Here is a 13,356-nt window from a genome sequence, read left to right as displayed (position 1 = left end):
AATTCTGTTACCCTCTCACCACACATCGGATGATTTCGTACCTACATCTAACCTCGACTGTATAAATTCTGTTACCCTCTCACCACACATCGGATGATTTCGTACCTACATCTAACCTCGACTGTATAAATTCTGTTACCCTCTCACCACACATCGGATGATTTCGTACCTACATATAACATCGACTGTACAAATTCTGTTACCCTCTCACCACACCTTGGCTGATTTCGTACCTACATCTAACCACGGCTGTATAACGTGGGCAGGTGGGTTACCCACTAACTATGCCTCGGCCGATTCTGTACCTACATCTAACCTCGACTGTATAACTCAGGTCACCCACTCACCACACTTCGGATGACTCCCTACCTACATAATTATATAACCTCGACTATATAACGTGGGTTACCCAGTCTACAAACCCATGCTGGTTCTGTTTACCTACATGTAACCTCAGCTGTGCGACGCAGGTTTCCAGAACTACTTGCATTAGTCATTCCCCGGGCCGAAATAATATTGGTGGGAAATTACCACTCCGGGGAAATCACCGGGGAAATATTACATCATAACTTTTGAGTGTTCTGTTCGATTCGCAGTGATTCCACCGGAACGTGGCACTGTAAAAGACTAAACTAGAAAATTCGAGTTATGGCTCCCGCAATGGTGACCCGCAATGGTGATGTGATAAAATTTCGGCAGATTGCGAAAAGCAAGCCACAGACATATATCAACCTACGCGATACAGCCTAGGTGTGGCGAGTGGGTAACCAGCATTGTACAGCCGAGGTTAGATGTAGGCACTGAACCAGCGAAGTCGTAGTTAGCGGATAACCCACGCTACACAGCCGTGATCGGACGTCGGTAGACGCATCGCTCGCGCCTCCATCGCAGCTTACCCGCTCGCTGTACAAGCCACAGTTGCGCAGCGCCTGGTCTCTCAGCAGGTGGCGCAGGTGTTCGAGGCTCCGCGTGACGGCCTTGGCGAGTGGACGCATGCTCGAGCTCTCAGCCTCCCGGTTCATGATGCTCGACCCGGCGGCGAGACACTGCAGGACGCAACGACAGACGTACGGTGACAGTCAACGTTAGAACGGTGGCGACAGACGCGCGACAATCACGGTTAGACTGACGACGACAGATGCGCGATGGTCAACGTTAGACCGCTGATGACAGATGTGTGACAGTCAAAGTTAGAGCGGCAACGACAGATGTGTGACAGTCAACGTTAGACCGCTGATGACAGATGCGCGACAGTCAGTTAGACCGGCAACGACAGATGTGTGACAGTCAACGTTAGACCGCTGATGACAGATGTGTGACAGTCAACGTTAGACCGCTGATGACAGATGTGTGACAGTCAACGTTAGACCGCTGATGACAGATGTGTGACAGTCAACATTAGACCAGAAACAATCAATGTTAGACCCAGCGTTTCCCCTAGGCTTTGCCCCAAGTCCATGCGGCAGGGTGTCAATTTCCCCCGGGCATAGAAGGAGGGTGCCGCTACGTGGAAGCACTAGTCACTTCGTACCTCTCGCTGTGTGAATAATATTATAATATTAATAGATTATACATTATTAATTAATTAATTAATTAATAATTATAGATATCTATTAATTTATTATCCATCCTGGTATTATCATAGTACATAGTATATCAGTACGTGTCTCCCGGCATACGGTGAACACGGTGTCTAAAACAGATGTTAGTCTCATTGCTGGCTCTTCCTGGTCGAGCTGGCTTTAGTTTAAAGTTTAGGCACCTAATAAAATTATATTACGGTTTAGTACAGTGGCAGTTGTTACCTGTAGCTGTGCTCGCCAGTGAATTACGTCACAGGGAACTATGTATGATAATAGTCGTATAATTTCGTACGCGGTTCTGTTAAATTCTTACATGCTGATATAACCAATTTATATACAAATCCAGAACTATCTCGATTAGTTTCTCAATTTTATTGCTAGATAACCAGGGAAGGTCACCATTTTTAAAGTGAATTGATAACAAGTGCCGATGTATATCGATGTAATCGGCATATTAATATTATAATATTATTCACACGGCGATGCTATCTTGAGCGAGAGTTACGAAGTGACTAGTGCTGCCACGTAGCAGCACCCTCCCTCTACGCCCGGGGGAAATTGTCTCCCCATGCAACAATGGCAGTGGGTCTGTGAGATTGGACTGTGAGATATAAGGCTGTGAGATGGAACAGCGAGATGGGACAGCGAAATGTAATGACACCATACCTCCGCTCCGAACCAGAGTTGTCCGAACAGGTTGTCCTGCAGAACATCGTCCGGGAACTTTACACGGAAGTCTCTGTTCGCGCGGTGCGTGGGGATCGCCTCGGCCATCATACTGTTCACAGTGTTCAGCACCTGCACAAACGAGAACACACACGATCAACACTGCTCAGTGCGGTTCACAATGTTCATTGTTTATTACCCAACAGATTAATACTGCTGTTTAGTGTTCAGTGTTCTGCACCTACACACATGACAACACACAGGATCAACATCACTGTTCACAACGTTTATTGTTCATTGTCTAACGCATAAGAACAAACGATTTACACTAGTGTTTACAACATTCATCGTTCATTACGTAACGCATAGGAACACGCAGGATCAACACCCCCTATTTACAACGTTCATTGCCTAATAATATATAACATGTAATACCTAGTACAGTGTCAAGTCTGTTTGATAATTTGGCAACAATATTGCAATACCATTGCAATACTGATCAGCATATACTAACAGTTGCTATGATGGTACTTTCGGCAACAGTAATCATATTGCAGACAAATTGCCCTAAATAGTCACACCTAATTAACGCCGAGCTAAGGCCACGCGCAGACGTTTTCTGATTTCTCGTTATCTTTAAGCCAGCCCTGCCATGAGAAACACAGTGCTCAGCAGCGTCGCGTGGAACAAGGGCTGCGTGCAACATTGCTGTGTGGTCGGTCATTACGCTAGACTGGTACCCGGTCCCACCTATCGGCTTAGGTGGGACCATCGAGTAATCGAGGTGGGAGCGAGTACCAGTCTATCATTACGCGTGTATGAGTGATGATACGCACGCGAGACACAGCATCCGCACAGGCACTTGGAGCGTTATATATATTTTACTATATATTTATGTGTCAGTGTGCAGCGGCAGCCATCGTTTGTTGCAGATGAGCATTTGGACGGCATTTTCAGGAAATTGTCGGCAATAATAGGTGAAAGAGACCGAGTATAGAAACATTGGTAGTAAATCGATTTCGTATTTATTTAGCATTATATTTTATTGAAACGCTCCAAGTGCCTGTGATCATCAGGGGCTACGTGCACCAATCTACAACATACTCGATCTGCTGTTCGAGTATCCGCGTGCAGAAAGAAATGCTACGCGCTATCGCTTCCCCACTGACCCACTTCAGACATACTAGGTCGGCATTCTTCAGCGTGGTCTGTGCGCGTGCGTGCGTGCTTCGTGATATTTGTCACAGCATACCGAGATACAGCCAATAGAATTAACAAAGCAAGTGACGTGTCTTCACTTATATACTTTTATACATACAAGGATGGGCTCGAAAAAAGTTTGCTCGTTGTAATATGACTGACCTGGTAAAAACCTATCCGATCAACCCTTCACACTAAAAGTATTTATTTTCGTCAAATATCTAACATTGTCCTATCAAACAAAGTTATGAATGTATTATATTGTCAATAATATTATTGTTGTATAGTTTTGTATATTACCGTTCAATAATATTATTGTTCTATCAAATACAATATACAATAAATACCCTATCAAATCTTGTGCCATAGGTTACTGCTACCAGACAAGTTTTAAGAGTTTATAAAGGCTACTGGTTCAAAACAAAAGATACACATGCCACACAATCGTAAAATGCAAACGTGGCCATCGCATTTAAATTCAAAATATCAGCAGAGAGCCCCCATAAATATGCATATTGAGAACCTACGAGAGTGTAAGAATGCCATATCGAGTCTAGAAGGGAATTGCAAGCAGTTATACGTACATCATACATCCTTCTATATATATATCCTTACATTTCACTGACATTTGAATGGAGTCATGAACACGATACACGACATATATAAAAAACCGTCGAACGATGTTCCTACGTCAGAGCATGATCATGGAGTACGTGTCGCAAATATTCTGCGAGACGGATCTATTTTTTGTGCGAACAGTGCTGGAGAAGCAAAGCTGAAAATATGCCTATGGTCTATTTCATGTTTATGCTAGGCCATAGTAAAGCCCGCCACGATAATATAATAATTAATAATTAATAGGTTTATGACGCTGGCACTTTATAGTTTACTACGACAGCTTTGCGCGGTAAAGCCTGGCGCACATTGCCGAACATTTTGCCGAACAAATGTTCGTCCGAACAAATGTTTTTGTTTTTGTTTTTGTTTTTGTTTTTGTTTTGCAGGTTAAAATTGCTCAGCGCACATTGCCGAACATTTTGCAGCGAACTACCTCGTGGCGCCGTCTAGTAGCTGTGTTGTAAAGAGTCACGTGATCGGCGTGATAGGCATTTACAAATGATCCTAGAATTGTTCGACATTCAGCGCACATTGACGAACATTCAACGAACAAATTACAATGTTCGAGATATCAAACATTTCCGATCTTCAGAAACATTGTTCGGAACAAATGTTCAGCGACTTTTTTCACCGCACACTGCCGAACATTTCATGGAACATTGCTACGATAATGTTTTTGAGCAAAATGTTCGGCAATGTGCGCCGGGCTTAATGTGTAAGCATCTATTGTTATTTAAGCATGTTTATTCATGTAACAACGGTGCTGGTTGTGATTGGCTTTAAGATATAAGAGGTCTAAGGGCCATACGGCGTTAGGCGGATCAAAAAGTATTACCAGCGTGCCATAACTCGATCGACCCGTTAAAAAAAAACACCGACAGATTTCTACTTCAAACCCTTTTGCTTCATGCAGTCTGGAAGAATGAAAGCCTTTCCAATTTTTATCGCTGTGGAATAACAAATATTCCCCTGAGAACGAGAACGCGTTTTTTTCACCACCCACCGGCGTAACCTTCTCAAATCTTATTGCGCTGGTAGCAGACGGGTTTACGGGCAAAGCAGACTACATACTACACTGCATGTAGCGGCTGCAAATATCCGTCGCACTGTCACTTCGCATCTCACGTCCACGCGTCTGCGCACGAACGTGTCGCACTGACGCTGTCGGTTTGCGCTAGACTGACCGGCTGTTCTCTCTTGCATGGCTCTCGCGCCGCCCCGCACGCACGCTACCACGGTGCCCGCGAGTTGCTGCTGCTGCATCGTACGCCGAGGGAAAGCTAACCCTAATGAAGCCATCGTTCGTGTTCACGAGCACGAGGCACTTAACTGGCTCTCTCTCCTTCTCCACTACACTGCGCACTCTGCTTCACCGAGACGAATATCAGCTATGTGCGGTGCATACAAGACACCCAGACTTAATAATGTAAGCTCTAGACCCCTAAAACCACCATGAATTAATTAATTGCAACGCAGTTATTTCGTGATATACGAGGGGTATGAATTAGGCGGCGGAAAATATGAGAGCGAGGCGAGTTAGATTTTGGAACATGAATCAACAAGCAGACTTGACTTATGCTGACTGACGTCAGACGAAAATATAATACAATAAGGAATTGCTGTAACAGAGGATCGTCTAAGTATGGTATTCTCACTATTCCGTATGGTATATTATTACATTTTTTATGTGAACTCATCTTAAGGCGTTACAATAATATATATATATATATATATATATAACTATCTTTCTCAGTTACTGCTTTGACAGTACTCGTTAGTACTGGCAACATATGTACAGACAACAGAGCTTTCTGTTCGATCCAATTTAATTGGCAGAGCTGCGTAAATGCGTCCGACCTGGAACCGATGCGCAACGTTGCAGCACGGCGCACTAGAGTATTGCATTAGCGTGCATCGCTGCCACAGTCGTTTACAGTAACGATGTGGTTCAAGCTTCCTTCAGGCGGGCTCTCAGACAGATAACATGACCATCATTGAACAACCATGTAACGGCCATCCAATCTCCAGACAGCCAGTCCTCAAGTAGCCAGCTAGCCCCTCCCACACATACCCCACCTCCTTGCCCTGCCCCTTCTATTTACCTCCACTCCCTCCATCGACTCTTCCTTCGGCCCTCCCGGTGGACCCTCCTTACGAACATCCACTCCTTTCCTGGACCTTCTACTCCTTCCTTGGACCCTCTACTCCTTTCTTGGACCCTCTACTCCTTTCTTGGACCCCACACTCCTTCCGTGGACCCTCTACTCCTTCCGTGGACCTTCCACTCCTTCCATGAACCCTACAATCCTTCCGTGGACCCTCTATTCCTTTCGTGGACCCTACCTATAGAGTTCATCCCCTTACGGATCTCACCTATGGACCTCCACCCCCTCCATGCATTACTATGGACATCCATATGGACCCATTCTCCCTCGTATAGAGGGAGTGGAGGTCCATGTAGAGTGCCATTAGAAGGGGTGGATGGCCATAAGAAGGGTCCATAGTCAATGGATCCTCCCTATGGATTTCCATGTTATCTACGGACTCTCCCAATGCAGCCTTTCTGTGGATCCTCCCTATGGATTTCCATGTTATCAAGAGCGTATTAGGAAGGAGAGCGTACAACGGTGAAATGCAAAAACCATGTTATAGTTTCAGTGAAATTAGTAAACCTTACCCGTTTTATTTTGACAATCAAGAATCATCAAAATAAAACGGGCAAAGTTTCTTAATTTGACTAATACTGCAACATGATTTCAGCATTTCACCGTTGAACGCTCTCCTTCTTAATACGCTCTTGATTTTATCAGGAGTCTATCAATATTGATAGACTCCTGATGTTATCTATGGACTCTCCCAAAGCATCCTTTCTATGGATCCTTCCTATGGACCTACAGAACTCCGAACCTCCACTCATTCTAAAGACTGACCCTCAACCCTCCCTTGCCGTGGACCTCCCCATTCCCCCGCTCCTCCTCCATAAACCCATGTCCCATCCATTTCTCTGACCTGCCCCTCCCCCATAAACCCCTGTCCCCTTCATTCCCCTGTCTTCACCCGCACCCCTCACCCACAAACCTCTGTCGCCTTCATTCCCCTGTCTTCACCCGCACCCCTCACCCACAAACCTCTGTCGCCTTCAATCCCATGTCTTCACCGCCCCTGTCCCTTGCCCCACAAACCTCTGTACCCTTCACCACAGCCCTTCCCCCATAAACCCCTGTCCCTTTCATCCTCCCGTCTTCACCCCCCTCTCCCGCTGCGCCGCCGCCGCCGCTGCCGCCGCCTACCTTGTCCTGACATTGCCTCAGCTGGTTGATAAGCATCGTGCATCGCTCCGGATCCTTGTCCCTTCCACTCCCCTGCCCCTTAGGTCTTCACCCCCTGCCCCTCCCCCACAAACCTCCACTTCACCCCCCTCTCCCGCTGCCGCCGGCCGCCGCCGCCGCCTACCTTGTCCTGGCATTGCCTCAGCTGGTTGACGAGCATCGTGCATCGCTCCGGGTCCTTGCGTCCGTCGAAGCTGTCCAGCTCGGCGGCGATCTGGTTCAGCTCTTCGTCGGCGTGGAAAAACTGCGCCAGCATCGACGTGTCGTTCCGCTGCGGGGCAAATGCAAAACAAGCGAATGTCAGCGTGCGGGTTTATTTTTTTCCATTTTTTTGTGTGAATATGTGCTGTGAAATATTTGTCCATTTTAGTTTCTTTTCTTTTTTAAAATTTGTAAGCTTTAGTTTTTTTTAAGGACGCAATTTGAAACTAGAAAGGGCAGTTGTCGCCAACTACATGTATGTATCCCCCGTGTTCTTCCCAAGATGTGTAAGTATACGAAGTTTGGTCACGCTAGGTCAATTAGGGGCCAAGTTATAGAGCGGAAGGGAAATATGATAAAGGTCAAGGTCAAGGTCAATGTCAAATAAAGGTTGCAGTGACCTGGTTTCGGTAGCCGGACACACCTTCTCCCAAGATGTGTAAGTATACCAAGTTTGGCGCGCGCTAGGTCAATTAGGAGCCGAGTTATAGAGCGGAAAAGAAATATAATCAAGGTCAAGGTCAAGGTCAAATAAAAGCCACAGTGACCTGGTTTTGGTACGCGACACAGATTCTCCCCAAGATGTGTAAGTATACAAAGTTTTGGTAGAGCTAGGTCAATTAGGGGCCGAGTTATAGAGCGGAAGGGAAATATGATCAAGGTCAAGGTCAGGGTCAAGGTCAAATAAAAGTCGTAGTGACCTGGTTTTGGTATGCGGCACACCTTCTCCCCAAGATGCGTAAGTATACCAAGTTTGGTAGCGCTAGGTCAATTAGGGGCGAGTTATAGAGCGGAAGGGAAATATAATCAAGGTCAAGGTAAAGGTCAAATAAAGGTCGTAGTGACCTGGTTTTGGTAGCGCTAGGTCAATTAGGGGCCGAGTTAAAGAGCGAAGGAAATATGATCAAGGTCAAGGTAAAGGTCAGATAAAGGTCGCAGTGACCTGGTTTTGGTACGCTGCTCACCTTCTCCCCAAGATGTGTAAGTATACCAAGTTTGGTAGCGCTAGGTCAATTAGGGGCCGAGTTAGAGAGTGGAAGGGAAATATGATTAAGGTCAAGGTAAAAGTCAAATAAATGTCGCAGTGACCTGGTTTTGGTACGCTGCTCACCTTCTCCCCAAGATGTGTAAGTATACCAAGTTTGGTAGCGCTAGGGTCAATTAGGGGTCGAGTTATAGAGCGGAAGGTGAAATTGTCTGCGGCGGCGGCGGCTGCTGGGGAGACATGAAACCATAGTATACCCGCCGACTTCGTCGCGGGGGATACAATTAATGTAACGAAAAAGTTGGCAGTTGTTCTGCCGCGGGTGATCGGGAAACAAGTGAGCGTCAGCGTGGGATTAAACGAGAGGTTTATGTGGTCATGGGAACATGCATCAATATTTCTCTGGTGTAGATACCAGCCAATAACGGCTCACTTACAATGGTATAGGGTTATATTGTAAGTATATAAGTAATATTGTATTGTATTATATATATTGTATTGTATTATATTGTATGTAAGTAAGTTATATTGTATTACCATATTGTAAGTGAGTCGTTATTGGTCGTGAGCACGCTAGTTACAGCCGTGTTGACGCGAAAATCATTACTGTATGCAAGCGCATACACGCATGCAAGCACACACACGCACACACGAACACGCACGTGCACGCACGCACGCACGCACGCACACACACAAACACACAGACACACGCATATACACGCACACGCGCGCAATATGTATATATATATATATATATATAAGCTTGCGCAGGACTTGCACAAACTTAGCATTGCGAACATGTGTCAGGATAAGTGGAGCAGTAGGACAGACGCTTACAGCTGATGCGGCCGCCCGGGCACATTTTATTTGCAAGCAAGATTACCAATATATTCTTACACGCGTCTGTGTGTGTGAGTGTGTGTGTGTGTGTGTGTGTGTGTGTGTGTGTGTGTGTGTGTGTGTGTGTGTGTGTGTGTGTGTGTGTGTGAGTCGTGTGTGCGTGTGCGTGCGTGCGTGCGTATGTGTGAATTTTCACATGTGCGTGCGTCCGTGTGTGCGTGTTTATCGAGCTCATAGGGCTGTCGTGCGAAAACACACACGATTTCACACTCGGCGCACACAAATTAAATGACTGCATCATCTACATCCGCGAGCTTCCATGTATATATATGGATGACTTGCCGGGGTTCCGCACGGTTCTTAGAATGTACAATGTACCGTGAATCTAGTTTTAATGTTTAGGTAGGAGTCAGATACTATTGATCTTGGCTCTATATGCCGTACAAATATAACTGCCTAGTTCTGGCTTCCACAGCAACATGGACATGTATGCGATTGTGATGGTCTCCATTTGGTAAAATGCAAGTGTATGCACACAGAGGAGGGAAGAGAAAGGGGAAGCCAGAGGTAGGAAGATACTGACAGACAGAGAGTGGGAGAGAGAAAGAGGAAGTGGAGAGAAAACGTATTTATAAGTGCTTACATATTATAAATCCCTTGCTGGATGACTTTAGAACAGATTAAGACATTGACATGTCATTACCTCTAAATACTTGTTTAGCAATGTTTTTCAGGCTTCGCCTTTTCACGCGGCCGATCGGCCCAAGCCCCGTAAACAGCCCCGTCTCTGGTGTCCACGGGGCTTTTTTTCCGGCCCCATCAAATTTTGATATTCCGAGAACCGAAAACGAAAATCAGCCCTATCTAGAGAAATTAGCCCTGTCGAGTAAATGACGGGTCCTTTTTAGGCCCCTTGGTTTCTCAGATGGCAAAGCCTGGTTTTTGTTATGAAATTATGGTATTGATAGAACCAATTTTCATCATTTCACAATATTCTACTGTTTAACTAGGCTACTAATCCACTTGTGGCTAGGGATTTCATACAGGCACTAGTAAATGTAAAAGTTCAAACGATAAAATTTCATCGCCTGCTCCTGCCTACATATCCTGTTACGTAAATGATGATAACGCACATGTATGCGAACCATAAAATAAGGCAATATAAATGCTGTAATGCATACTGAGTCACTCACCGTTGGCCACTGTATATAAATAAAGGCAAGTTAAAATGGCACTCTACTTACACATGCACATAAAAAACAAACATAATTTTGTGTGTGTGTAAAACTTTAAAAAGGCTTACTACTTTTTGTAAAGGCTTCGGATTCGCTAGTGACTTTGGATACATACACGTGTTTTCGCCGATTAAGTGTGAAATGTGCACAGGAGACTGATAACACTGATGGAACTATACAAGGGTAGTACTAGTTGTAAAACTAAACCTAGTTTTAAATTTAAGCCCTCTAGCATTTCAAATTAATTTACTACTATCGCTGAACCTCTCTAAAATCACAAATCAGATAGTCATTAGTTATAGGGTTTCTTATACATAAGAGGCACAGTGGCGCACCGCCATTGTCAAATTTCGGTGCCTCAAATACAGTCTAAGACATTCAAATTTTTTTAATTTTGCTGGGGGAGGACCCCCAGAGGGTTCCCCCTCTGCCTCTCCCCCCCCCCCCCCGCGTCTGCCTGCAGCATCCGCATGCGTGCCTGTACGGCACGCATTTTAATCCATCATGCACGTTTTTTGCCCAAACTGGCCATTACCTCCTTTGTCTAATTTTCCCGCAGAAGAAACCCTGAGTTACTGTAGTAAGTACTTTCAGGGTTAGAATGAACGTTTTTGCCAGACAGCAAGTACAAGCTAACATACATACATGCAATTAATTTGTTTTCTATAAAAGTGAAATAAATTTTAGATTATAAAGCTCCGGATTTTAAAAATCTTAAACGTCAAAATTTACATTGAAGCGAGAAACACATGTCAACTAATAATCTATACACTGATGAAGTTGTATGAAGCACTTCTGACAAGTACTTCCCAACCCGTGACTCGCAATGTAGCTTCGACCTAAGTAAACTCATTAGCATAAACGCCCAACTCGTAATTTGCCAACATACTCATTCAATTCTTCTGTCGTATCATAACAGTTATACTTATAGTTAAACCATTCCTATTCGACAAATTGACGACAATCCAACTTCTAAGTTCTACCATGGCCATTAGCCGATATTTAAGACTGCACAGGGAGTAGCGAAGCAACAGTAAACACACGCAATTCATTAGCCTCTCCTTCAACTGCTCCTAACATCCTTCTAGATTTCACAGCCGTTAATTTGCATCGAAGATGTAAAAAAAATGACGAATCTGCCACAGCGTATAGCAGAAACCCGGGCGATTTATCTGTAGTAATTCGATATAATTTATCCTTACTTTCGTTTTTTTTCTCTCACGCGTAAAAGATGTATGATCATGTAAACATGTCGACATTTCTACTCCATAAATGCTACGATTTGACTCCGGATAAGTAGTTCTTAGAGTGAATACTTCCCCAAATTAAGCATTTCCTTTAACTTGCATTGGTCATGTCCTCACTTGCTGAGATCGGCTGCATATAACACAATAATGAACCAACCACATGGCGATGAGTGTGAGTGAGTGCGGGTGGTTAATATAGACATTCCCTGTTAAAAGATTCATGAGCCCCCCCCCCCCCCGGACAAGAGGCATAAACCAGACATCCACCACCTAATCTACAACCAGTTCACAGTCTATAAATGTTTAACCTTGTGCCTATAAATGACCCTGTTTCTGAGTGCCCCCAAGTAAAGCTACCAGGGTTCGAAATTCTGAGGAAATCACCCTACGGATTTGTTACGGATTTCATGAGGAAACCTGAAGGAAATCGGTACGGATTACTTAAAAAGACCTTGCCGTTACAGTGCTCCTTCCACCTCAGCAACTTCTTAGTCAATTTTGTCTTAAAATCATTAAATGTACACAGAGCAGACACAGAGTCTGTGGTGCCAGAGCCATTATACAGCATTTAAATCAACTATCTGACAAATCTGTACAATAAAATGCTGAGCTCCCAACGCTAAAATAGCAATGTTTAACTTTAAGGTATTTTATTCAGGACGGTTTGTCCTGCATGCAATTTTTTCTTTCATAGTAAAATTTAGCCTACCCCGTACGGATTACTTAGATTTTGAGCAGATTTGCTCATTTGTGAAGGAACAAATCCGTACGGATTAGTCCTCAAACTAGGGAAATTCGAGCCCTGAGCTACATCCACATTTCCAATTTAAAATGACCAAATACGGGACGTTACTAGCTGAAATCTGTGAGTTCATGTTCATAAAATTTCCTGTGCTTTTCCTATAACAAATGAGTCGTAGTACCAACTCTAGATCAGTGTAGTTAAAACGTCATGAACTAGTTCTGCAGATAAGTCAGTACTTAGCGCATCCAAGGACCAATGCTTTGCCAATGCTGTTGCTGATAACTGGAACAACATTCTGCTGTCAATCTCACTGCTGTAAGTTCTATGGCTTGGTGATGCTGCTGCTGCTGCTATGGCTGATGCCACTACTGGCTACCGTTACTCTACTGCTGCCACTACTGCTGCTTCTGCTAACCCCATTGCTGCTACTGTCATATTATCAATATCAGTATAATAATTAATACCTTGCAGTTATATCTCGGTATATTCATTTCTTAAGTTTAACTTCCGCGTGTGATTGCGTCATACGCAATACTGATTTCTTATTGGTTCACTTCTACTGTATGAATTGCCGGCAGCGCCAGGGTTGCCGCCATGATGTTCTAACTGTTGAATAAAAACTTATCTATTGAACTTTATACCTGGTTATCTGTGTACCACGACACAGGAAAAAACAAACTAAAATCACAACAGCTACCACTACTGTT

The 13,356-nt window shown here is 44.4% G+C and overlaps 1 protein-coding gene across 1 annotated transcript in view; it reads right to left on the bottom strand.

Annotated features, from left to right (window-relative positions):
• LOC106810539 (lateral signaling target protein 2 homolog) overlaps positions 1-13,356 on the bottom strand; it is a 51,321-nt gene that overhangs the window by 35,100 nt on the left and 2,865 nt on the right. Inside the window, exons 2-4 of the mRNA XM_014813920.1 lie at positions 7,521-7,667; positions 2,250-2,381; positions 893-1,046 (exon numbers count right to left, since the gene is read on the bottom strand). Coding sequence (XP_014669406.1) covers positions 893-1,046; positions 2,250-2,381; positions 7,521-7,667 — 433 coding nt within the window. The remainder of the gene's footprint in view (positions 1-892; positions 1,047-2,249; positions 2,382-7,520; positions 7,668-13,356) is intronic.

The sequence above is a fragment of the Priapulus caudatus genome, unplaced genomic scaffold, assembly GCF_000485595.1.
Source record: "Priapulus caudatus unplaced genomic scaffold, Priapulus_caudatus-5.0.1 Scaffold450, whole genome shotgun sequence".
Taxonomy (NCBI): domain Eukaryota; kingdom Metazoa; phylum Priapulida; class Priapulimorpha; order Priapulimorphida; family Priapulidae; genus Priapulus; species Priapulus caudatus.
This window is presented reverse-complemented; position numbering and strand designations above follow the sequence as displayed.